We start from the raw sequence: 24,135 nt of genomic DNA on the forward strand, positions 1-24,135 counted from the left end.
TTATCCAGTGGCTTTCAGAAACCTCCTGCAAACAGTGGAAGTGTTAAAACTTCTCAGAACACTGTTCCAGGAGTCTTTGTGTAACAGTAACTTGAGTAAAACTCTTTTGGAAATCTTTAACTCGATGTTGAGCTTGAGACTGGATTTTCCACTTTGCTGTTTCAGCTCCACGTGGCTGATCCTTGGCAACGCTAGTTTTGTTTTTAAAAATGCGGTCTCTATCCATGACCAGCAAATCTTAATGCTTCAGTGAGAAGTTTTCTTTCACATTCCTTTCTGCTGCTCTTTCTACGTGCCTCTGCTCTGTGCCTTTGAGTATTCCACTGCTACCCTGTTGCAAAATGGGACAAAAGTGAACCAGTCCCTAGGGCAAAGGTGCACCCAGCAGAACATCAGCATCGGTAATGTTGCAGCTCAGGTTACAGGGTCTCTTTGCAGTTCAGTACAAAATGATACATAATTGGCTTGCAAGTATTTCCACGTAGGTGGCAGCAAGTGAGGATAACTGTGCATGAGCTTGGCTGCTGTTTGGGAAGAGCTCTAGAGAGCAGCAAATTGGTGTTCTGAAGCTCATCTGGGAAAGAAGAATAATGCTTCTTCTCATGTTTTTGTCAGTTTGGGAAGCAATAACATCTTTTCCTTCATATTACCCTCTTTGGAGAGTGGAGGAAAAGGGAGAAAAGCATAAGGTCCCATCTGGTAACCAGGAAGGACATGTAGGAAGCAGTTGCAGATTTAGATGCTAGGTACCCAGAGCTTTATATGAAGTGATTCTTAAAGCCAAGTCCAATGGGAAGAGTAATGTAAAAATCCAAGGAAAGTATAGCAGAAAATGCGGTAGCATAGTGATGAGTGAGGCTTGCAATTGTTGTCTGTCGTCTTCATGAAGAACTTAGCATAAACACAGATTAATGGCAATGGACTGTTAATTAACTCAAATCTAGCAGTGACGGTAAAATTTTAGAGGTAACTATTATACTGCTGATCCCTTTAATGAAATAGTTCACCAATTAACTTCATTTTGATACCTATATGTCAGGCATTCTCTTGCATAAAGGTTTTCATGCCGTCCTAATCACTCCAGCTAAAGTGATCCTTGGATCGCTGTTTGTTCCAGCTGGAGCGTTCCTTGGACTTCTCCTTTCTTCCCTGGTCCTTAACACCAGTGTCTCTAAGCCCAGAGACTTTTCTTTCTTTTATTTTTGGCCAATATCCAAGAAGCTTAAATCTGTCTCGATTTAGAGATACCTCAAAGGATTTCTCCAAATCCAGTCAGACTGAGACTCTTTGAAAACTGTGTGCCTAGTAGTCACTTTAGTTCATTTTAATCGCTAGGTATTTTTAGGCACTGGGCAACCTTAAAACTGACTTTATTCTAGCAAAACAGGGGTTTAATTCTTGATTAGAAAACTGGAAAAAACAGAAAATAGCATCAAATAGAAAAACAATTCTAAATAACACTTGCTAGTAAAACTATTCCTTAGCTGTATCAAAGTTGTAGCTGGATTGTAGAGATTGGAGCTCTCTGTTTGCTTTTTCTAGGGGCTATCCATGGAACTGGTTGAAGTGTTTGAGCTCCCTATCTTTTCTTTTTCCTTGTGATGAACTCTCCTTTTTATGTCTCCCATTCGCTTAAACTTCCTTCCTGCTTTTGCCAAAAGCAATCCAGCATTAGCAGCATGGAAATCTTGTATCAAACATGGCTTTGACTGATTTCTTCTCCCTTGTTTTCTATGACTGGGTGACACCCTCTTGTCTGAGCATCTTTGAATTTGTATTGCCTTTATATAGGTATAACCTGTTATAGGAGTGTGTGTATATATATATATATGTACATACATGCATGCGCACACATATATTTATACCATTATATATGTGTGTATACATATAAAAGTTGTTTTGAGTATTAATCATGTTTGACTAATAATTTCTAGTTTAAGAGAGCACATAATATATATTAATATGACAGTTGACAGGCTTGGCATTCAGGTTGCTTCTATAAACTATTTCCTCCTTGGTTCTTTCTTTTTGTAAGTTTACAGACGTTTGTCAGACCTGTTGGATAACCCAGTTTTTCAAAAGACTCTTCCTTAATGAATTTGCCAGAGTAGCTTCTGATTTCCTTTTTTTCTGAGGCTGTATGAGATATCTGATAGCAGGGCACTGACTTTTGTAGCTGTAATGTGCTTTTCAGTAGTCCAAAACCTGTAATTATAACTGGTGGAATGAACCAGAGGGGAAGGAAGAACAACCAAATAATGGACTGAGTTGTGTGTGGAAGATTCTCTTGGTGGAAGTAGTCACAAGTCTTTTCCATGCTGTATCTCTGTGATTTGTGGTTTTCTAGGTAATTCTTGGAGAGAATGGGCAAGATTATAGGGCTAGCCAACTCTGCCGTGTTTAATAGTTTTGGTATTCTGCCTTAGGATAAGGTCTTGAACAAGATGCCTGGTTTGCCTGTCAGCTTGCCACTGGGAGATCAGACCATATTAGGAAGGCGTACATTTCTGGTTTGATTTTTGCTACTTTTCCTTAATTTCAGAGACTGCCTTGCATTTAGCATGATATCTAAATATAAATGTTGATTTACTGAAGCACAGGGAGATGGTCTTGCTGCCTGTCCTTTTTAGCCTAATTCTGCTGAGAAGCTTTTGAGCTGTGCTCCAAGGGAGGGCAGACATGGACATACCAAATAATCCCTCTGGCTCCTTTGCTGAGAGTATTCCCTGATGTTTTATAGCGTGACCTAACTTCTTAAATCAGTGGCTGCTGAGTAAAATTATTCAGCTGTGTAAAACCTGAATTGAGTTACTAATACCCTTTTTTTTTCCTCTCTATATCTGGTTTAGATCTATCTTTGTGGTATTTCATAACTGTTGGGCTTTCTTGTGTGGATGTTTTTGAGTGTTTAATAGTCTGATTGATCCATATCCATGCCCAAAAGAGGAAGAGAAGTCACTGGAGAGATTTGTTCCCACATCAAATCATATAAAAGTAAAGTAAATACAGTTTTTGTTGACTAGTTGCATCTCTGGTTATGTAACTTTTTTTTCCTCTTTAAGGTGGCTTGGTATTCAGAGGAGTCAAAGAAAGCATATATGGAAGCACAGAGAGATCACAAATAGGCAATATGCTGACTCTTTTTAGGAGGCTGAGCTGGCCCTTCTGCATGCTGTAATTGATTTCTAGTCTTATTTAGCTTTAGCTCTAAGGGCACGCAGCCAAAAGTCCATGCAGACTCAAGATGGAAACTCACTCCCGTAGACTTAGACTGAGGTTTAAAACAAACGTGCAGGAGATGTATGCTGAGCTGCATCTATAAGCTGCTGTGCACTATCTCACGTGCACTTTGGCAGCAGTGTATTAAACTGCAATGAAGAAATTTGGAAGAAGGGAGCAACTGGCTGATTTGCAAGTTTGGGCTTTGTGGAACAGTTGGTGTTTTTCCAGGTTCGTGTCTCTGTTAGGAAGAGATATATCCTCCACCTTCAAAGAGGCATGAACATCACCATCCTTTCTTGCGGGAGTGTTCAGATGATTCCTCATGTAAGGACCATCTGTTCTGTTCCCTGTTAAAATGGAGTACTTGTAGTTGAACCATTTGCTTTCTTAATTGAACTTGTTTTTTTTAAAAAAAGTTCTTGCACAAAAAGTTCAATTAACAGAGCCTTGAGCCCAATTTCGAATTGACAGAGCCTGTGTGAATGTTTTGCACCAGGCTAGTAATGTGCTGAAGGGCCATCACTAGAGATGAATTTAGTCACTACGATCCGTTTAATCCTTGGCAGATCTGCTGTGCTGTCAACAAAGGAGCAATTAATGCCAATTATGAGGAGTTTTGTGATGTTGGTATCTCTGTAGTCCTTGCCTGAGGCCTGCCAAGCTCATTTCAAAAAGCGCACCAGTCATCAAATAATGATTATCAGTTACTGCTGTTAGGGCTTGCAACATGCTGGGAATTTCCTTAGTTGTAGTTACGAGCAGTCTCTGGTTTTGAGTAGGTTGTGTTAATAGAAATAGCAGTTTTGTCTGCTTGCAGTAGGGCTTTGCAAGAGCGAAGTAGGCAGCAGTGGCTAGATCCTCAATGTGGTAGATGCGTGCAGTGGAAATGGGAAGCTCCATGATTTCTCTCTAGACCAGTGAACCGTCCAGTATGTCTGGTTAGTCACTCTTCTATTCTCAAGTCATTCCTCTACCACTCTAGCCACTGCTTTCATCTTCCTGTGTTGGATGGCTGTTAGGAAAGCAGCTTGTATTGTTTGTCCTGAGGAGGCATATAGTTTGAACCATTATTGTGTATTATCTTGCCTAGTCTGCTGTCATGGATATATCCTGATTCAGAAATTTCCACTCAGTCTGGAAGGCAGTGTACAGGCAAGAAAATAGTGGATCTCCAAAGACTCTGCTTTTTGTTTTCATGGTAAGGTATGCAGGATAGCCCAGTGATCCCAACATTATCTGTTAATTTTCATCTTCCAACAGAGTTATTGCCACCTTATGGCACAGTCCCTGCTTGGGAGCTGTGGTTCAAATATCCACAGATCACCGGTGTCAAAGATCACAAATCAATCCCACCTTTTAGATGTTGGGCGCCTATTTCCAACTTCATAGAAATATTTTCTCCTTGGAAGTACAGCTAAAAGCTTAAGGACTTTACAGGGCATGAAATAAACAAGAATCAGCAGGGATTCCCAAATTCTCTTCATGAGCAACCTTTTTCTTTACTATATTCTCTCTTTAGAGGGGAAAACTGACAGAATATGTAATCTTTTTTTTTTTTAAATGAAGGGGAAAGGCTTAGTACATCACCTAAGAACCTAGACTCTTTCAGTGATCAAAGGTAGACAATGCAAAGCAACTGTCTTAGAACAAGACCCAGGCAGGTTCTTAAATCTGAATTATACTGGGAGGCTTGACTTCTGCCCTTATGCTACCGTCACAGCTGACCCAGTTGGCAGTTCCTACCTACATCAGACTGTATTATGTTGAAGAGTAATGAGCATTACAGAACAATTTGATAAGTTTTGACAAGTAAGTATAAGAACAGAAGTCTTGGGACAGATCTCAGTTCTCAAACTCAGTCATGAACGATGAGGGAATAGAAAAGAAGATATTTTGCCCAACACTTGCAGTACTGATAGAAAGTATTGGTATCTTTCCAAACACTGAAGTTGAGTCTTCAGCTGCTATTACCACCCTGGAGTTATCTGTGTGAAACTGCAGCTATACATCTAGGCTTATGGTTGCTTTACTTCGGTGGCAGCCACAGCTCTGTTTTAAAACAGATGTGGTTGTAAAGTGCAAGTAAAAACAGGCACACGTGGCCACTGGATGTCACCATTCCTTCACACAAGTAGGGTCAGCTACAACATTTTTTGCATTTTCAAATTTTCCCAGTGTATTGTGGCTACTCAGTAGTTAGAGTAGGAAGGCTGCAAATTCTTGCTTTGTCTTTGAAACTGGTTCCAAAGTCTTTGTATCTTTAACATACTATGTCAGCCTTCAAGATAAGAGAAGAGAGGTGGATCTCTTGTGGTGCTTGATAAGGGTGTGTGAAGTGCATGCTGGTTGTAGCTTTAAGAAAAAGTAAAATAACCTTTTTTTGAATCTAGGGCAAAAACTGTGTGACTTTGAACCTTGTATGTTGTCTAAATCTAGATGGCTAAGCCAGGGTAAAGGGCGTATCTTACCTCATGCTGACACTCTCTGGTATTTAAATAATGCACTCTGAAAGAAGGCATAATCCACGTGAAATGCTGAAATCCGTTTTCTTGCTTTCCAACTCCAAGTTAAATCCTTCAGCACTTTTTGACAGAACCCGTGCATAGCCACCATCCTGTCAGTAACAGCTCCATGTGTAGCACCTACCTCTGAAACATCATTGGTGGGGTGCTGTCATAAAGAAAACATGATCCCCTTGAGTAAACTGACTGGCTTGCTTGCTTCATATAGCCCCAGTACTGATGCCTTGGGATAATTTCAATAAGGAGAAGTGCATTCTGGAAGCATATTCCTTAATTTTAGGTTTATCTCTTATCTGTGTGCTTTTAGCTTGAGTAGGCAGGTAAAGTGAGTTTCTTCAGAGTGTAGTTCCACATTTATTTCTCAAAATGCAAAGTCAGTTTAAGAAACTCCTCTTTTGTTCATCTCCTCTCAGTTGTGCTCATATAGCTGATTACATGGAGTCCATCTGAAAAGTAGCTCAATTAGATTATCTGGGATTTAAAAAAAAAAAAAAAAGAAAAAGGATGAAAGCAAAAAACCACCTGCAAACCACACCAGAACCACCACCACACTGTTACTGATCTGCCAGGAGATGAAAACCGAAATGAGCATGTTCATCATTCTTTCCAAATGCTGACCAGTAAATTTAGTCACCCTAGAAGAAAGAGCGCCCAGAATAGTTTCTTAACCTTTTTATCCTATTACCTGATGCTCAGAGAAATTTTTCTTAGATTCTGGTTCAGGAGAACTTCTAACATCTTACTAGATGCTGACATATTCTTCAGAGTATGCCCTGTGACTTTTGCTTTTGCCCTCAGTCTGGCATTTGGCATGTATGACCTCCCTGGCTTCTATCATCATGTTGGTGGTAAATAAGGGAAAGAGTTAGACTGTGACTGACTAATGTTGATTGCAGTGTTATACATGCAAGTTGTAAATGTAGTGTGTGTGATATATGAAAAAAAAAATTGACGAAAGCTGGTAGAAACCACTCAGGATTAATTTGGGGTTTGTTGAGGTGGGGAAGGATCATAGAGAATGAATATTCATACTTTCCCTGCAAGGAACAATCCAGAAGAGCAAATCTTTGAATTCAGTAGCTGTTGCTTTATGTTGGCCACAGTTAAGCTCAACTGGATGGTGCTTAAAACAGTTTACTTGTGTGGACTGAAGGACAGAAGAGTTTTAAAATGGAGTTTGAGACCTCCATGCAGCCTTTCCTATGTCAGTAGCGTAATGTTTTCAATTTCGCTCAGTCTTCTGCCATGTAATGTGCAAGGCTCATGTGCTAGGGTAGCTGTATTTGCAGCCTGTTTTATCTCAAATTTCTGATACAAAGAAAAAAGTTAAGTTGCTAGAATGTTTTGGTTCTTGTGTCCTAGTCTTTCTCATGCCTCTTATTATGTCATAGTCTGTCTTGGAAACACTTCATATAAGTAGATACTAACTAAAATGGTGCCTGAATTGTTGGTTCTTGAGAGGTGCAGAGCGGTTCAATGGCAAGGCTGTGGTTATTTTGCTCTGGCTCGTTTTGGAGCAGTGTCTGTCAACTGAGGATTTATCTGCCAAGTGACAAAGAAGCAGCTTCTAACATTTTGAGGCAATTGCAGGTACATGAGCCACGTTGCTGAAATCAAAATCCTTATGAAATACGTTGATCCTGTATTTCAGGATCTGGCTCCCTGCCCTTCCTCCCTTTTTCATTTTAAAGAGTATGTGGTCATAACCTTAGCAGCAAGTACAAGAGAACATGGATGCACATAAACATTTGACCTGCTGAGGAGAGCTAATAATCTATTCAATCCCAATGTCTGTAGGGAAGAGTGAGTTATTAAATGACATCTTGTGTTTGCTTTCTGTCATTTATACGATGCAGTCTCCTCTGGACCTTTCTGCTCTCTGTAGAGGCATTTCAGAGGTGCTCCTGATGGTTAGGTTACCTTGGTTGGTTCCCAGCCCAGCAATTTTGAAACAGCAGTGTGGAAACAAGTTACATGTGGAATACGTGATGAAGTTTGAAGAAGGCTTCCTGTAATGGAAAGATAAGCCTTGATCCTCCTGCTTGATCCTCAAGCAGTTGTCCTCATTTGGCAAGCTCTTCGAGCTAACCCTGTTTCCTATTGCAATACATCTGGGTCACTGGAAAAATATGTGTTTAGGAGGAATGCATGAGGTAGGCAAACCAGGTTACATCATCCTCAGAGCTTGTCAGGCCATGACTGCTTTCTAGCTTGTACTGAATCTTGTTCAGGGGAATCCAGATGATTTGGATGTTATTTTCATCCAGTTCATGCTCACAGAGAAGGGTGAGGGCTCTTGAAAACCGTATTCTGTTTATCAGATTTGTGCCAGGTTACATCAGGAGGAGGTAGGTCAGAACACTTGGATCATCTTTAATTAATGAAAGTAGTCCTTTAGAGCACTTTTGAAGTGTCAGTTCCTTGTGGCAGGAGTGGAGTGTGTTGCTACTTATATAGCCAACACCATAAGCCTTGCCTTTGTAGTTGCAAATTAAAGTTCTGGGTACATCAAATGGTACATCAAAACTTGTTTGGTTGGGGGAAAGGTGTTCTTCGTGTGCCTTTGCGTCTTCTAGGTGATAATGTGTAGTACACATTTACCCAGGAGCAATATCATGTGAAACCCATGTAGATTGTTCAAGTCCTGTGGGTAGCGTAAAAACTCATAAGGATTGGCGGGTGGGCGCAAAACCTCCCTCTCTACAATGCAGATGACTTGATCTTTCTGTGCTTGTGTCAGCCATGCCATTGAATTAGTCCTATTTTCAACAGAACATAAAATAAAAATCAAAATGAAGGAGAGAAAAGTATTTAGTTCATACCACCTTTGTTTTGGAGTTCTGTAATTCTCAAAACTCACTGTTGTGAAGTAGTGTAGATGGGGTTTAATGATCATATGTATTACTGGTTTACGTCTCTCTTTACTTGTACTATGAGAGGATAATGAAATCACTGTAATTCCATTTCTACTCATTTTTTTCTGTCTCCCTAATCTCTCATGTAAATCTTTTTGATACATGGAACATGAATCCTCTGAATGAAAGTAATCAACCTCAGTAATGGAGTACTTTGCAGTGACTTGTTGCCAATAAGACTTTCCCACTCTCTAAGAGGAGGCAAGCATTGGACATATTCATCAGGTTGTATCTACACTGAATCAAACAGAATTCATATTCATAAGACACTTTTTTCTCTTGGTGTACAGGCTGCCTTACCAGGCATAAGTGAACTTTGATTTTTCAGGACATTTATTTTCTGTACTTTATAATTAATACCTTGAAAGCTCTGACCTAAGAAGAGGTGGTGATGGATTTTTATTGGCTTGAAGTGAGAGTCAGGGAAGGAAGAACTCCTGTTGCAGAAGGGAAAGTTCTAAAATACAAGTATGTCATTTTCTCGCATACATTTGCACATCCATGGAGTTCCAAAGCGGTCTAGTATTTCCTCTGTATTGCTGGTAGTTGTCCCTCCTCATCCATTTCAAAAAGTTTGTTTACAGGCCTGGTCCCCAGATTCCTTCCTGTTGTTACCCAGTTCCTGGGATGGCACTGGGAAAGGCATCAGCATAGGCATGGTTTTGGAGGCTGCTGCTCTTTGTCTGTGTTGCAGAATTACTGGAAGAGCAGATACCAGTTAGTGGGCCATTGGCATTTGCTTAGTGCTGGTGCTATTTCCAGTGTAATTTAAGCATTGATATTAAAAAAATAGCATATTTTTGTAGGGAAGAGTGATGTATGCAGGGCCTTGCATTAGGAGGTATTGGTAAGAGCTATTAAAATGTCCTGAAAGTACAAGTGTTTATTGTCAAATAATGGTGAACAGATATCTTGAGTTCTGAGTCTTTAACAACACACAAAACCAACAATTCTTTGCATATTGTGTATTTCTGTGTGTGTTACCACATACCATTTCTTTACTCATTGGAGACTGCTGCTTTTTGCTGAGGCAGGATAGAGACAGGTAAGGAAAACAGAGTACTGTAAGAGTAACACATCACACTCCGTGCTCGAAGTGGTGTGTTAAGTCACAGTAATATTATTGAATTGCTATAGCTAAATGAGGTTTGTTTTTGGTTATTAAGATACATAGCCAGTGGACCTGCTGACAAGGGACTCCAGTTGAAGACCTGTGAGTTCTGTATTGTTTCCATCCGCGTAAAGTCTCTGTGTATCATCTTTCTCTATAGAAAGATCTAGCTGTTAATACAGCAAGCGCAGGAAAGGTTACTTCTGGTTAATTCACCTAGCTCTCAAAAACAATTTTTCAGGTTGATATAGTTAATTATGAAACACCCCCCACCCCCCCTTAAATATATTCACAGTCTTGATAGGATTTGCACAGAAGGCTGCATTAAAATATCAGGAGTCTTTATAAGACCCGTTTTACTGCTGAAAATTCTCAGTTCCCCAGTTAGGCACTATGTGACTGTAGTACTTTGTCAGTTAATTCCTCTTTGTTCCTTCTTTCCTTTGCTAATGTGTTCTGTAACAAAGTACCTTATTATAAAGCTACATTTGTTGTTTCTCTGTGTTACTTTCCATGGACTTCTAACCTGAACCTAGATATTAAAAGCAATACTCACGTCTTTGTTTTTGTCTTGTTCTGTTTACCATTACAAGTTCATATGTTTAAGTTGGAGATAACTGGGACATCAAAATGTGTGTAAACAAAATGGTTACAAATGTTAACATTGGCTTACTGTATATGAATGGTTAATATGTATTATTAATCCCTTAATAGTTAGAAATTCAGTAAGATCAAAGTAACATTTCTAAAAGGTGCAGGATTTTTAAACTTCTATGTGTAGTTGTGGGATGCGAGTTTGGGACTTTTAAATTTGCACTTCTTGGGTTTTGGCAGGGAAGGGACTAATGGGTTAATAGACTGCTTTAAATAAAGATGCAGGTGTCACCTTGAAATATTGAGTGGGCAGAACAATTATATCCTAGTCTACATTTATAATCAGAAAATGCCTTATGTTGGAGACCATATTCATTAACGTGACCTTAAACATAAGTTTGACTTAGGCTTTGCACTTGTGCACTAATACTTAAAGGAAAAACAGTTTGGTGGCAGCTCACACTCCCACTAAACACATGTACTTAAAATGTCCACAGCTTTCTCATCCTGTTAGCTTCTCTGAATGCTTTAATTGTACTTCATGCTTCAAATCTATTGCTGATTTTTTTTTTTCTGTATTCTCTTTCAGAAAGATGAGGTGTACCTCAACTTGGTGCTGGACTATGTTCCTGAAACAGTATACAGAGTTGCCAGACATTATAGTCGGGCCAAACAGACACTCCCTATGATTTATGTCAAGGTAGGTAACTGATAGATGTGGTTATATGAAGAAGGATATTATAGGAATAGACTCTGTGGATACCACTTTTCTGACATAACTAGTTTCCTGACATTTTTAGGAGTGCATACATCTCAAAGCAAGAAAAAGAAAGAACGATTAAAATTATTATTTGTTATGGTGAAGGAAGAATAGAGGCGAGAGGCTTAAAGCAAGCACTCCTGATTTCTCACTTTACAAAAATCTTGGAATGGGTGGGGGAGACAGAGTGCGTGGGGGTGTTTTGTTTTATAAGCAGCTTAGAGACTGACACCAGCCAGACTAGCAGCTTCAGTTTCCTGAGCTGATGAAGACACAATAGTACAAAGGTCAGGAACTGAAAGAGGATGTCAGGAAGAATAGTGTTCTCTTATCTATTATCTTCCCCCTTTCCTGGCATATGAGTAAGAGTTCATGTGCTTCTGTTGTGGGCATGAAAGGCATATTTTTGTCCCCTTCCCTATGCTTGGAGCTCAGTGGCTCTTGTCCTGAAGAGCTACATGTGGTAAGGGGTTTGTATGCACATTGTAGCCTCAAAACCTCACTTAAATTGCCTGCATCTTTTGTCATCTTTTACAAAGTGGTTAAAATTAATAAATTTTTTTGTCAAACATGGGACCCATCTGGGTCTTGTAATTCCATTTCATACATTGTGACTGCAGTCCACACGCTAGTGAATGATCATGTTTTCACATCGCACTAACTTGTTAACATGGCATCCAGGTAACATTAAATGGAAAGTAGCAACAAATATTCCCGATTCATATTGATTTCTCCAGACTCCTTTAAAAGTGTAATGCTTTAACATAAGGATGGGCTTAAGAAAAAAAACAACTTTGATTTGATTGAAAGAAGATGAAAGTTACAAAGATAAAAGTTACAAATAGTAATTATTCCAATAACGAAGTGTTGTGCCATAACTGTATATGAGTAAATTGTAAATGGCATGTCTCCGTAATAGCCAGTGCTGGTGCCTGGTTTTAAGAAAGCACAGAATCTTATCATCCAGCAATAAGAATTTCTACTGCAAGGTCACTCTGGTCTCTTGGTGGAACAGTGTGTCTTCAGGTTATATGGTCCCCAAAATTTATTAGCTTAGCTTTTGATAAATTATTTATATAGCTTTTGTCACTACTCTTGCCCTAATTGTTCTTCATTATGGGGACTTGGGGAAAAAATTGTCCTTACTTACCTTTTGAGAGAGAATTCTGCTTCAACTCTTTCATCTTGCTGGATACTTGGGGCTTCCCATTCCAGGTAGCCTGGAAGGCTGTTCTTATTTTTCTGGCAAGGCAAGCCTTTCTCATAATCCTGTATTTAAGAAGATCATGTTACCTTGGTGTCCTTAAAGCTTTTGCAATTTTCCAGACATCTTGGCTACACAAAGGTCAGATCATACATATTTGTTCACTTCTGATTGTTACCTAGGCAGGCAGAGAGCTGCTCTTCCCTGGGTAGCAAAGAAACTGTTAAAGAACTGCAAGAAAGCTTTTCTAGTAATTTTTTTGTTATTTTTTATTTGAAACTTCTAACATGCTGTAAAATTCTTGGAAATTTTGGGTTTGCTGTGTGGACAATGAAAGGCATACTTTCTAAATTCCACATGTATTGACTTGACTCCTCAAGTTAGAGCAATCTTTTGGATTATTTTGCAATACACTTGCACAATACATACTTTACGTGTCTAGAACAGGCTATTCAGAAAACATGTTTGTTCACTTTTCTTTGTGCAGAGTTGTGTTTTGAGAAACAAATATGAAAACTAAAGACCTGGAGCCAAAATTCAGGCGATTCTTTTCCCACTCTTACCTTTCTCACCAAATGAACAACAAAAAACAAGGGAGAGAGAAAGAGTGAAAGACAAAGATAGTGGTGAAAGTGAGGCAAACATGACCTGATAATATCTAGCAATTGTGCCTGGTTTTACAGACCATTAAAGGTGAACTGTGGAGAATAAGCTTAGAAAAGGAAAGCATGGAGTTGCAACTCCAGTACAGTTGCCTGTAGCTTGATTTTTTTTTAATTTTTTTTTTTTAAATGGAACCTGGGGGAAGACACAACAAAGATAACAGGCTGCCAGGTTATTTGTCAACCTTGAAACAGGGCTTCCCATGCCTTTATGACTGTATATGCTATACAGTCCTAATTGTGTCCAGCAACTCTTCATTCTCCATAGCCAAAAAGTGTGTAGCTTCAGCAGCTGGGCTTCCTCTCCTTGCTGTATTCCTCCTTGCTAAGGGGCTGGTTAGCCTTGGATAGGGGACAGAGCAAACCCTCCTTCAGCATACTCATTTGCTGTGCCTTGCATAAAATTATCCTGAACAGTTGTTTTTATCTGCCCTCTCTTTTTGCCCAGAGATTTGAAATTAAAATGAGTCTGTCTCCTCACCAAGAGAAACTGAGAGATTCACTCAAGTGACAGGCTTGGACACTACCATAGTCCTTGGCCAACACTTAATATGTTGTTAATAACTTCATCAACTAAAGGGTTTTCTTTGGGTGGTTTTGTGTTTTGTTGTGGGTTTGTTTCCCCCCTTACAAAAGCTGGAATACTTCACTTCTATGAAGAGGCTGACTTATAAAGCAAACTGAAACACCTTTATTTTGTGTATGTTTTTTATGACTACTGTTGTTTATAAATGTTGGAAAGCTGGCATAATTTTTTTTTTTTGAATTGTGCTCATTTTTGGAAGGACAAATGAACAAATTTGAACTGCATGTGTGGGTATGTAGCAAAGGGCGGTGGGGAAGGTACGTGAATACCTTGCCTATCTTCATAGCACTAATATGGATTCAGTAGGGTCTTTTTTGAGTGATTTTGTTTTTCTTCTAATAAGAGTTTGTGCTAAATTAATTGTTTACCCTGTTTTGACTGGGAAAGTGTGCCTTATGCAATGTTTCTGTGTTCCAGTTGTACATGTATCAGCTGTTCCGGAGTTTAGCCTATATCCATTCCTTTGGGATCTGCCACCGGGATATAAAACCACAGAACCTCTTGCTGGACCCTGATACAGCTGTTCTAAAACTCTGTGACTTCGGAAGGTAAGTGCATCTGTGGCCTGAAGCCCTGTGAAAAAGCTTCCTTCAAAGTGAACCTGGGTGCAATTTTGCAGAGAACCCTCTGTGTTCCTCTGAAGGTCTTCATTTGTAGTTTTGAAACTACAAATCAATAGGCAGAGAATTAAAATTCAAGGCTGTTATTTGTGCAGGTAGTCAAAAAATAAAAAAAATATGCCGTTGCATAGGGAAAATACTGTGCCATGGAAAAATACAACCAAATATTATGGTGAAATGTGTTTGGGGTAGAGAGGACAGGCACAGTGGTATAGTAACCTGAAAAGGCTAACAGTATACTTTATTAGTCTACTTGCATGTACACCAAGTTATTTAATATTCAAATACTGTAGAGGCTCAAGATCAGAAGCAACACTTCTAATTGAAGATCTTAGATGTGGATGTCTATATCCTAGTTCCAGTGGCACATTTATTTCCAGTATCCATTCAAGTGAATCACCTTTAGAGTCCAGCCCTCATCTTAGAACTGATATGGAAATTCTGGGAATCCACACTGAGACAGGAGACAGATTTCTCTCCAGGGAAGTTCAGTCTTTAGATTGTGCTATAACTTTGCAGACTAAAATAGGGCATGTGTGCGAAGGGTCACTGAAGCTGCTGTTGCTAAATTCGCTTGCCCGTAGTCAATGGGAATGTCAGATGGTGGTTATTCAAGCAGTGCATCATCATGCCTGGTGGCTTTGGAATCTCCTCCTCAGCTCTGCCGCACCGGTATTGGAGCAAAATAGGAATTGCACTGAAACTCAAAAGCAACAATGTATAAAAAGCTGGTAATTCCTCTGTGTTAACATTGGGAATTTGTTAATTGTAGTTTCTATATAGAAAAACAGAAAACTGAGGCTTTTTAAAACAGGCTAAGTGGGTGGTGGGAGTCCTCCTTCCCTGAAGGCTGAGGAGTGTCTGGAAGGCTGGACGTTGGATTTGGGTGGCTTGCCACTCAGCTGGGTTTGGTGCTACTTATTTGAATGTCATATTTCTAAAAGGGCAGTTTTGTCTTCCACCTCCTTTCCATCTAACACTTGGTGTTAATTAAGAAAGAAGTATAATATGTTCATAGACTCATGTTCCAGAAGTAATGTGCTCTTGTGTTCTTTTATTTTCTTAAATTATTTCAAAGGTAGTGGTTACTGTAGGTTAGATCCTTTGTGGCTGATCTCTTGCAGTATAAATGAAGCCTTCATGTTAATCATGGACGATTAACATGTGACTACACTGGCAGTTTTTTTCCTTTGTCTCCTCATAACCCTTTTGCCTCATACCACCACCTCCCTTAAACAGCAAAGAGCCAGAATATTCTGATGGAAGTTAAAAAAAAAAACAACAAACAAACAAACAAACAAAAAAACAAACCAAAACAAAAAAAAAGCAAAGCAAAAAAACCCCCAACAACAAAAAACCACTCTCAGTTCTGCTGAGTATCTAGAAGTTTTGAATCTTAAAAGGTAACTACGTTTGACTGAACCATATTCTGTCCTTTTTTTCTTTGTAAACAAACCTGTATCTGGCAAAAGACAACTGCCAGCCAAAAATCTGACCCTATTTATCGCCTAGATTGTAGTCGGAATTTCCTTTGCTGTGTATGGTACTGGGTAGCTGCTTGATGGATTGGACTGATTTCCTGGTAAATCATTGAGTCTGTGGCTTGCATCAGCTTAGAAGAACATAGTACTTTAGCACTTAGGATTTGGGGGTGGGTGAAGAGTGCCAAAGCTTAATGTTGGTCTGCACTGCAATATTGTAAAACTATTCATTACTGAAAGACTATTATGTTTCCTTTTCAGTGCAAAACAGCTGGTTCGTGGAGAACCTAATGTCTCATACATCTGCTCTCGGTACTACAGGGCACCAGAGTTGATCTTTGGAGCCACCGATTATACCTCCAGTATAGGTATGTATGTGTATTTGTTGAAATTTATACCACCTGCATGTGTTTTTATTCTGTAGTTAAGTGTAAAGGTTTCCAGAGATCTTGGATATGGTCCTGAGACACAGAATTTTATTGTAAATGGTCAAGTACTACTTCTTAACGGAATACACAGGTTTTGTAGATAGCTGGTGTGATTTCTATGCCTTTTGAGATTTCAGTGTCAATTGCACTAGGAAAGGGGCTTTTTTTAATGTGTGTGGGGAAATCTGGTTTAAAACAAAACATTTTCCAGCTCTCCAGGTAATTTTGCTATTTAGTTTAAAAGCAGGTATGAGATCTCAAGCTGAAAAAGCATTTGACAACTTAAAATAACTGTAAAGAAGGATTGTAGAAATATCAACTACTGCATCTAATATGCTATGACTTAGCATGAATAATTCTGTCATTTATTTACTTGGCTTTTACTAAAGTGTTTTTAGTGGGAGAGAAAATGCGGCCTGATAATTGGCTTTAAACTCTCTTGAAGTTTTAATATATTGCATACAGTAGTCTTTTTGATTCAGCTTACTCTGTTAACTTTTTCTGTCCTTTAGTCTAATTTTGAACACGAAGAAGTCTTCTTTCTAATACCCGGCATGTAGCCGTGTCATGGAAATGTTAGGGGAGCTGGAGGTTTTGGCAGAGGACAGGGAATAGCCGGGTTTCCATACAATAGAATCATAAAAATGTACAGCAAAATGAAAAATCAAAAAAATGAACAGCAATGTGTTGGCTGGTTATGGGTAACTTCTTCAGTTTTTTAGTCTAGATATTCCCTGGGCCCTTTCTGAAGGCTGGTGCTAAAGAGACAAGATTTGGCTCTCAGGTTCCCCACTATTGTGCTAAGCTTTTACATTGCTTATGGACTTGAGTCATTTAGGCAAGGTTTAATATGTTCGAAAGGATTTGGAGATCATGATCAAGTCTTGACAGAATATGTTTATAACCTGTCAAAGTGTGTTTAAAGTTAGTATGTTCTAACTTTAAACTCATTGGTATTATACTTATTAGTATTAAACTCATTGGCTGGCTGGCTCATTTCAACTCTGTAGTTCTTAGAAAATAGAAGTGTTCCTGAAGACTTACGTGCTCTTGCTAATTTTATCTTCCATTAGTTATTCTTCAGTATGTATTATAGCAACACTTGTATATCTCTTCTGCTATAAAAAAAGGCAGAACCATAAGAAGTCTGGGGAAAGTAATGGCACAATAAAGATAAAAAGGCAGAACTTACTGCCAGTGGTTGGCCACTGCAAAAAGTGGCAGCCCTAGCCCTACTCTTTCTTGCCTCTGGATACCCTGGCTCTCATGGTTAAATATGCCAGTTTGGCTTCAATTGACAAGAGGCTTTTATTTTGGTTTGATTAACTTTCTGCTACATTAGTGAGTTGAATCAACATTACTGTGTAGTCCAATAAGCAGCAGAGCCCAGGTAAAAGCAAAGTAGTGGGAGCTTGTGAGTGAGAGGAAGGCAGCTGATCCTGGTTGACATCTTTTTGCCAGCTGAGCGCTAATAGATTGGCTAAGCTGCATTATCAGAGTGCACTGAGACAACTTGTTTCAGAGGATAACGGCATAGAACAAATATTTTAGGTGTCACCAGAAGAGACTGCTTTGTAGATAAGTCTATGAAATGTCTCTTGCTCCAACTTTATAATGACTTTAATCTTGCACTTTTTTGTAGAACCTTTTTAAAGTTGCTCTTTCCTTTTTGTGTTTTCTTATCTGCTGGTCTCTAAAATAGTTCTAATAAATCAATCATTTTAAAGGAGGACTCCATTTTCTACTTGCCAAAACCAACATTAATTTCAATCATTGTGGTTCAGACTTACTCACTCATGCCCCCCAAAAAACGCTGTCCCCCCAAGCCCCTTCTCTGAACAAATCAATCTAAATGAAACTTGCACGGAGTCGCTTGAAAACGAAGTTCAGCAAATACTCCTTCCTACCCTTTCCTCCTTCCACTGCCTTATCAACAAAATCTTTGCATTTGGGAGCTGGGAAGCAATAAAATGCTTTTACAAACTTACTTTGCAGTTTCCCAGTGTTCTGCAATATGTTAGAAATTCTAGGGGTTTAGTTTTGTGGTGCTGCTGCTCTCAGTGGTGGTAAATACCATGGTATTCCTTAGTTCTTGCTAGATAGGCAGCAGCAGTGCTCAGTGAGAACTCTTCCCTATTTCACATAGGATTACTCATCCAAACTCAACCTGCAGCATTTGTATACCAACCAACAGGCGCAGATAGGTTTCTTAGAGGGAGAGGAAATAATATTTTGTTTCTAGTAATTTATCCATAACTCAAACTATAGGAAACTGAGATGCTTCAGTATTGTGATGCTGCATTTTAAATGTATGGGGTTTGTTGTTTGTTGTTTTTTTTTTTTTTTTTTACACTGTGGACATGCTTGTGTTTTCTAGTTCTTGTTTTCTTCTGAATTATTAGCACAATAGTCTTTTCCTGCTACGGTCTTATTCTTTATGTAAGAATTCACATGAGGGTGGAGGGGTGGAACAAAAACTGAGCTTAAATGTGATGTAGGGATCTTCACTCTTCTGTTCAAATATGCTATGTTAAAACTACATTAAAAATAAAATCAGAGAATAATATGAAGCCAAAAAGTGTTCTAAGTAGAATTCTTTTGTACGTTATCTGCAAGGCATCCAGCTGTTTTCCTGAGGTTTTTTGTTTGCTAATGTTACTGCAAGGCTTATGATTATGACAGTCTTCAATATAGTAATTATTGGAAGTATTTCTGAGCAAGAAGTGCTTTTTTAAACCTAGGCAGTGACACTGTGGTGGCCCAAGACTGACAGTACAGCCAGCCCGCATCATGACCATTTCAGTAGTTGGTCATCTTGTTTAGCACTGTAACCAGGAGTTGCATTACACTGTCTGGCTTTGTCTAGGTTGTCTTTTAACACATGAATTTGTCCTTGCAATATTACTTGCTCTTCAGTGTAGCAGAAACTAAAGTTGGTTCCAGGATGTGTCTCTTCATCCTGGATGTCACAACAGAACTGTAAACTGGCCTTTAACTTCTAGGATCTTGATTATTTCATCAAAGTTCATGACTTAAGTTCTAACCCAAAAGGTCCCTTTAAAAATAACTCGCAGCCAGGAGTAGCATTTGTTGCACTTTTGTAAAGTACTGCATTCATGCTGTATATAAATATATATGATTAGTAAGAGTAGCATCAAAACACATTTACTGTCATTAATGCCTCTGTGTGTGTCATCCAGCAGACCTGGGACTATTATTAAAATAATGACCTGGGAAATGACCTATTCCAGCTTTTAAATAATTCTTGTTGCCAAATAGCTACAAATCCGGGCCCATAATAGCTCTGTTGCCTGCCTGCGTTACAACTTTAAGGGATTTTTTTCAATGGTCAGGCACAAGCATTCGTGTCACTTGGGTGCCTTCATAGCTTGTACAGTTTGGGCCTTCGTTCACCTTTGACTATGAATTCTGCAAGTGTATGCATGTCACTAAGGCTTGCTGGGGATGGCACGTAGTTTTGTTCCTGCAGCTGATTTGTAGGAGGTTTGGGTGTTTTTGCAAACCAAGCCCTTCAGCTATCCCTTGACAGCGTTTTGGCCGAAACTTCTTCCTTGCAGGTCTGTGTGTTACACCATCCCAAAGTACGTTGCCGGCATACTGCTCACTGCACTGATCATCTGGGTGCTGCTGCCTGCTGAAAAACCATGGGATGGATGCCCACATTCCCCTACAATGTCCTGGGGCAAACATAGGTGCTGGAGCAGGGGTGGGTGTAGATGTTTCTGTTGCCATGTGACCCTGTTGTATAGAAAGAAGCTGTGCAGTTAAGCTTTGCCCCTAGAACATGCATTTTTTTACTAGGTTAGGTGATGGGGCAATGGAGAGCTCACCAGAATGTGGCGGTGCTTCTGGATAACAAGGGTATGGTAGTCTTGGTGCATTTTCTCTATCACTGTTGGCAGGAATTGAGAGCGTTCCAGAGGGAACATTTATAGCCACTAGCAGGGAAAGATTGATCTGCGTGGCTGTATCGCTGGCTTCTCTTGGGGAGTCCAAAAATAAGTATCACAGAGTTATTCATTCACTTTCCTAGTGAGCGCTAAGACAGAGGGAGAGAGTATTTTACCTCAGCAGTCTGGAGCAGAAGCTCCTCTGGAGGCATGTGTAGTTGGGCTGTCTCAGAGTTTCCTGGGGAAGAACCGTCACGAGGTGTGTCCCAAACCTGTTGCCAGATAGTGAAAAGGAATTGCCTCTGTATCTCAGATGGCAACTTCAACACTGAAAATAAGCACAGGTATTAATTTACTGAAATATTCTATCACCTGTCACTGTAGTTTCATCTCTTTGTTGCAGAAAAATAGATACACCTGTGTTTAGCTCTTGTTCCAAGTACTGGAACAAGCATGGCTTTCCAAGCACTTCAGGTTTCAGCCTTATTCTCTCTCCATAATCTGTGGATCCATGGTGGCTTGATGTGCAAAACTTGCACCGACGTAGCACATGTGCCCGTAATCCAGAATTTTGCTCTTGTTCTGACATCCCAAAAAGTGTTCCAAACAAGCAGCACAGCAATGAAAAGCACTTTGAGCTCTGGCATTCGGCAACTAGAAGCTGCTGATTTTACAACTTCCTAGGGCTGCTTTTGTAGTCCTGGTTCCTTCCCTGCTAGTTTGTTTCCAGAGTTGCCAGAGCAGCAACTTTGAGTCACTTCTAAGATGGAAGAAGTCCATCAAGATCAAGGGATGGTGGGGCAGAGATGAATAGATGAGGGGGGAAAAAAAAAGGTAGAAAAGTAAATGTGCCTGTTAGTGTCAGATAAAGGAAAGTTCTTAATTTGTACTAAATAGATGAGAGCAGGCTCAACTTTTTTTTTTTCTTCGTGTCCTCCAAATAACAAGTTAGAGGAGCTGGAGCATAATACAATGAGTGGTGCTCATGCTGTGAAGAAGAGGGCCAGCTTCTCAGCTTGGAAAGGAAGAGTTTGAGATCACAAAAATGAAATTTGTGGACAGGGTATTCTGTCACGGACAGCTGGAAATGGCCATTGCCCACTTGTACAATTAAAGCTAGGGAGTATATTTTGCAGGTTGTTCTGCCAGAGGCCTCTTCCTGAACTAAAGAGAAACTTTCCTTTTCTTTCTCTAATGCTGGAATGGCATTCAAAAGCAAGGAAATTATACAGATGATATTACTAGGCAAGTTAATGTCCACCTAACAACTGTGAGAATCAATAAAGTAATAGAAACTTAAATTAATTTAAGAAAATTTTTGTAGTATAAAAGGCTATATGAGTTTTTGTGTACTTAAATTAGTGCAGGTGGTTCATGTGATAATGGTATTTGTTTGTGTTCTTTAGTCTACAAAAGATACAGCATTAGCTACTATTATAATGTGTGAAAGCTCTCTGAAATAAGCTTATTTGAAGGTTGCTTTTGGCTGGCAGTTGCGTTTACTGTCCATATTGTTCAGATTGCATTTCACTGAAGGTATGAAGAAAGTAGTCTTGCCTACTTTCTTCTACTTAAAATTAATAGCTTTCAGTATTTTCTCTTAAAATTTCACATTGTCCCAACTAGTTTGGCATAAGGATGATTTGACGACTTGATTCTTATTTTCTGTTAAGGTTCTCTTATCTTGTTTATTAACTAGTTTAAAGCATGTGAATGATAGTCATATTTTGCCTTAATTAAATTGCACATATTAAATAGTTCAGAAAATGCTTCCCCTCCCATGGGAGTGGGTAGTTACACCGCAAACTTACTCTGAAAGATTATTAACCTATAATAGCTGTGACTGTGCTAAGGCAGAAAAGGGTCTGGGAAGGAGCTATCAAAACCTAATATTAACTACCTTATTGCTTCCCTTAAGTAACATGTCTTTATAGAATTTAGTACATTATTTACTTCAGGCTTGAGAAGAATGTTACCATCCAAATTTGGAAGATAAATTTTTAAATGCTAGATTCAAAGGGGAAAAAAAAAGGCAAACTATCCCGGAGCTAATTTTAGTCCTGTTAAAGTCGATGGCATAAATTCCATCGAGTTTCAGCAGAGCTGAAATTTTCCAGTTTCTTCCTTATTGTACATTGTTCACCAGAGTTACATAAACACCTATGTAAATTGTGTTTTGCTGCTGTCCCTGCTTGGAGCTGCTGAAGTTAGCCTCCACTCTCTGGCGTTCGTTGAGGATGCTTCAAGGGTTTGTTCACTTCCTTGCCCAGGGAATGTTGCCCAAGTCCTAATTTGGAAGTTGGTGAAATTGCACTCCTGGAAAAAACTTGAGGATTTTGGAATGCCTGTAGCTTATTTCAGCACGTGTTTAAAGCATTAGCAAATAAAATAAAGGAAAACTAAATAGACTTTTAACAAGGCATTAAATCATCCGATTTGGAAGATTTTGCTGCGCGAGGAACAACTACGTAGGTTTCCGATGGATTTGTTGTATGTTTGATGGATTAAACCTACCACAAATACAGCAAGTATTCCTCAGACTGCCCCAGCTATTTCCTTATGACCTGCATCCTTTATTTTTCTCCTCTCTCCCCCTGTGGTGCCCTCAGCTTTCTCATGTACCCTCTGCTGTTTCTGCTTGCCCTTCTTGCTTGATCAAGGACCTGCACATCCTTTGACTTGTTTGCAGCTGCAGTTTAGCAGGGTGGGGGCAAGCCTGGCATGTCCTGCAGGAACTGAGCCCTCCTCTCCTCAGCAGCAACATTGATGCATGCTCTACCCACTGTTTTTACAAACTTCTGCAATGGATTTGAGACTTCCACCTTTCAGACTTGTCTGAAGTTGGCTGGTGGAGTGTGAAGGCATTTAGGGAGACTGGGAAGGGGTAAAACAGCACAAAGCCAACTTCATGGAGCAGCCAGACCAGAAGGTTATTTAAAACGGTTTTTAAAAGCCACAGTCTAATTTGAAAAAAAATCATGCTAGTGTAGTTTCAGAATTTTAAAAGGAAGTGAGTTGTGAATGCTGACTTACTCTCATGTCAGCTTTGCGTTTGTGTATGTTCTGTCAAATACTTTTCCTCCCCATATATTGTTTCTTTTTCAGTGCAAAATAAGGATTGAAGTTGTAAATAATGATTATAGCTTTGATGTACCACTTGTTTTGTATACTCAGTGTAAAGGACTCAGCTTTTTCAAAACCCTTTAAGGTGCCTTTAAATAGACTTTTAAGTTACAGCACTCTGACTGCATAGTACATTTAATCTGTTTCTTCGATTCTTCTGAAGAAATCTGTGCTATCTGTTGAACTGTTGTGTAATTTCCTATAAACCCGGGATGCATAAAAAGTGATTTCTTTGCATCATCTTTTTGTTGTATGTGTTGGTCCAACAGCAGGAGCTATCAGAGATACACGTTGTTTACCAGTCAAATGCAATTAAATGTCCTTTACTGCCTATGATGCTGCCTTCATTTGTTGTCCAAAAGAAATTTTTAGCACTTTGGTGGCCATATCGGCTTCTGTTAAATATGACTAAAAGATCAAAAAGCTTCATCTGGTTTGTTTGCTTGTTGGAATTAAAGACTCAAACTTCAGATTATTTCTGGTTGCTGTTTGTATTGTAAGTAGATACTTTTTATAATAAACCCTGATGTGACGTTTGTACTAAGGCATTATGTAAAAATGCATCCATTTGACTTGGAGGTGAATGATTTTGAAAGCTGCAGTAATGAGCAGTGCTTTTTGTCTACCGTATGTTACAATTGAACTATATTTTTCTTGAAGAGAGGGAAGTATTTTTGCATAGCCCCTCTTTCTTTGATTTAGAAGTGGGGGAAGGAAAAGTCTGTTCTAACTTGCAGATTATTTTTTTATCCATCTTGAATTCCTGAAAGGTGTGTCTTTAATTATTTTTTGTATCAGTCTCTAGTGGTTGTGACAAAGTGATAATAGACTGTTTAGAGAACAGTCAGAGACGTTTTCCCTACACAGATATTTAGCCATAACTGACAGTGTTGTGTGTGTCCTGCTTCCCAATGGCATAGTTTAAATACATTAGGGGAATAAGGATCTCTGTCATAGCGTGGGTTATCTCAGGTTGGAACAGGCCTGAGGAGGTAA

General features: G+C 39.3%; 1 protein-coding gene across 2 annotated transcripts in view; it reads left to right on the forward strand.

The window, feature by feature from the left end:
* The window catches only part of GSK3B (glycogen synthase kinase 3 beta), a 154,020-nt gene that overhangs the window by 88,758 nt on the left and 41,127 nt on the right, over positions 1 to 24,135 (forward strand). For both annotated transcript variants that reach the window (XM_072881570.1, XM_072881579.1), the window contains exons 4-6: positions 10,954 to 11,064; positions 13,994 to 14,124; positions 15,939 to 16,045. In XM_072881570.1, coding sequence (XP_072737671.1) covers positions 10,954 to 11,064; positions 13,994 to 14,124; positions 15,939 to 16,045 — 349 coding nt within the window. The remainder of the gene's footprint in view (positions 1 to 10,953; positions 11,065 to 13,993; positions 14,125 to 15,938; positions 16,046 to 24,135) is intronic.

Source organism: Ciconia boyciana, chromosome 1 (genome assembly GCF_034638445.1).
Source record: "Ciconia boyciana chromosome 1, ASM3463844v1, whole genome shotgun sequence".
Lineage (NCBI taxonomy): Eukaryota > Metazoa > Chordata > Aves > Ciconiiformes > Ciconiidae > Ciconia > Ciconia boyciana.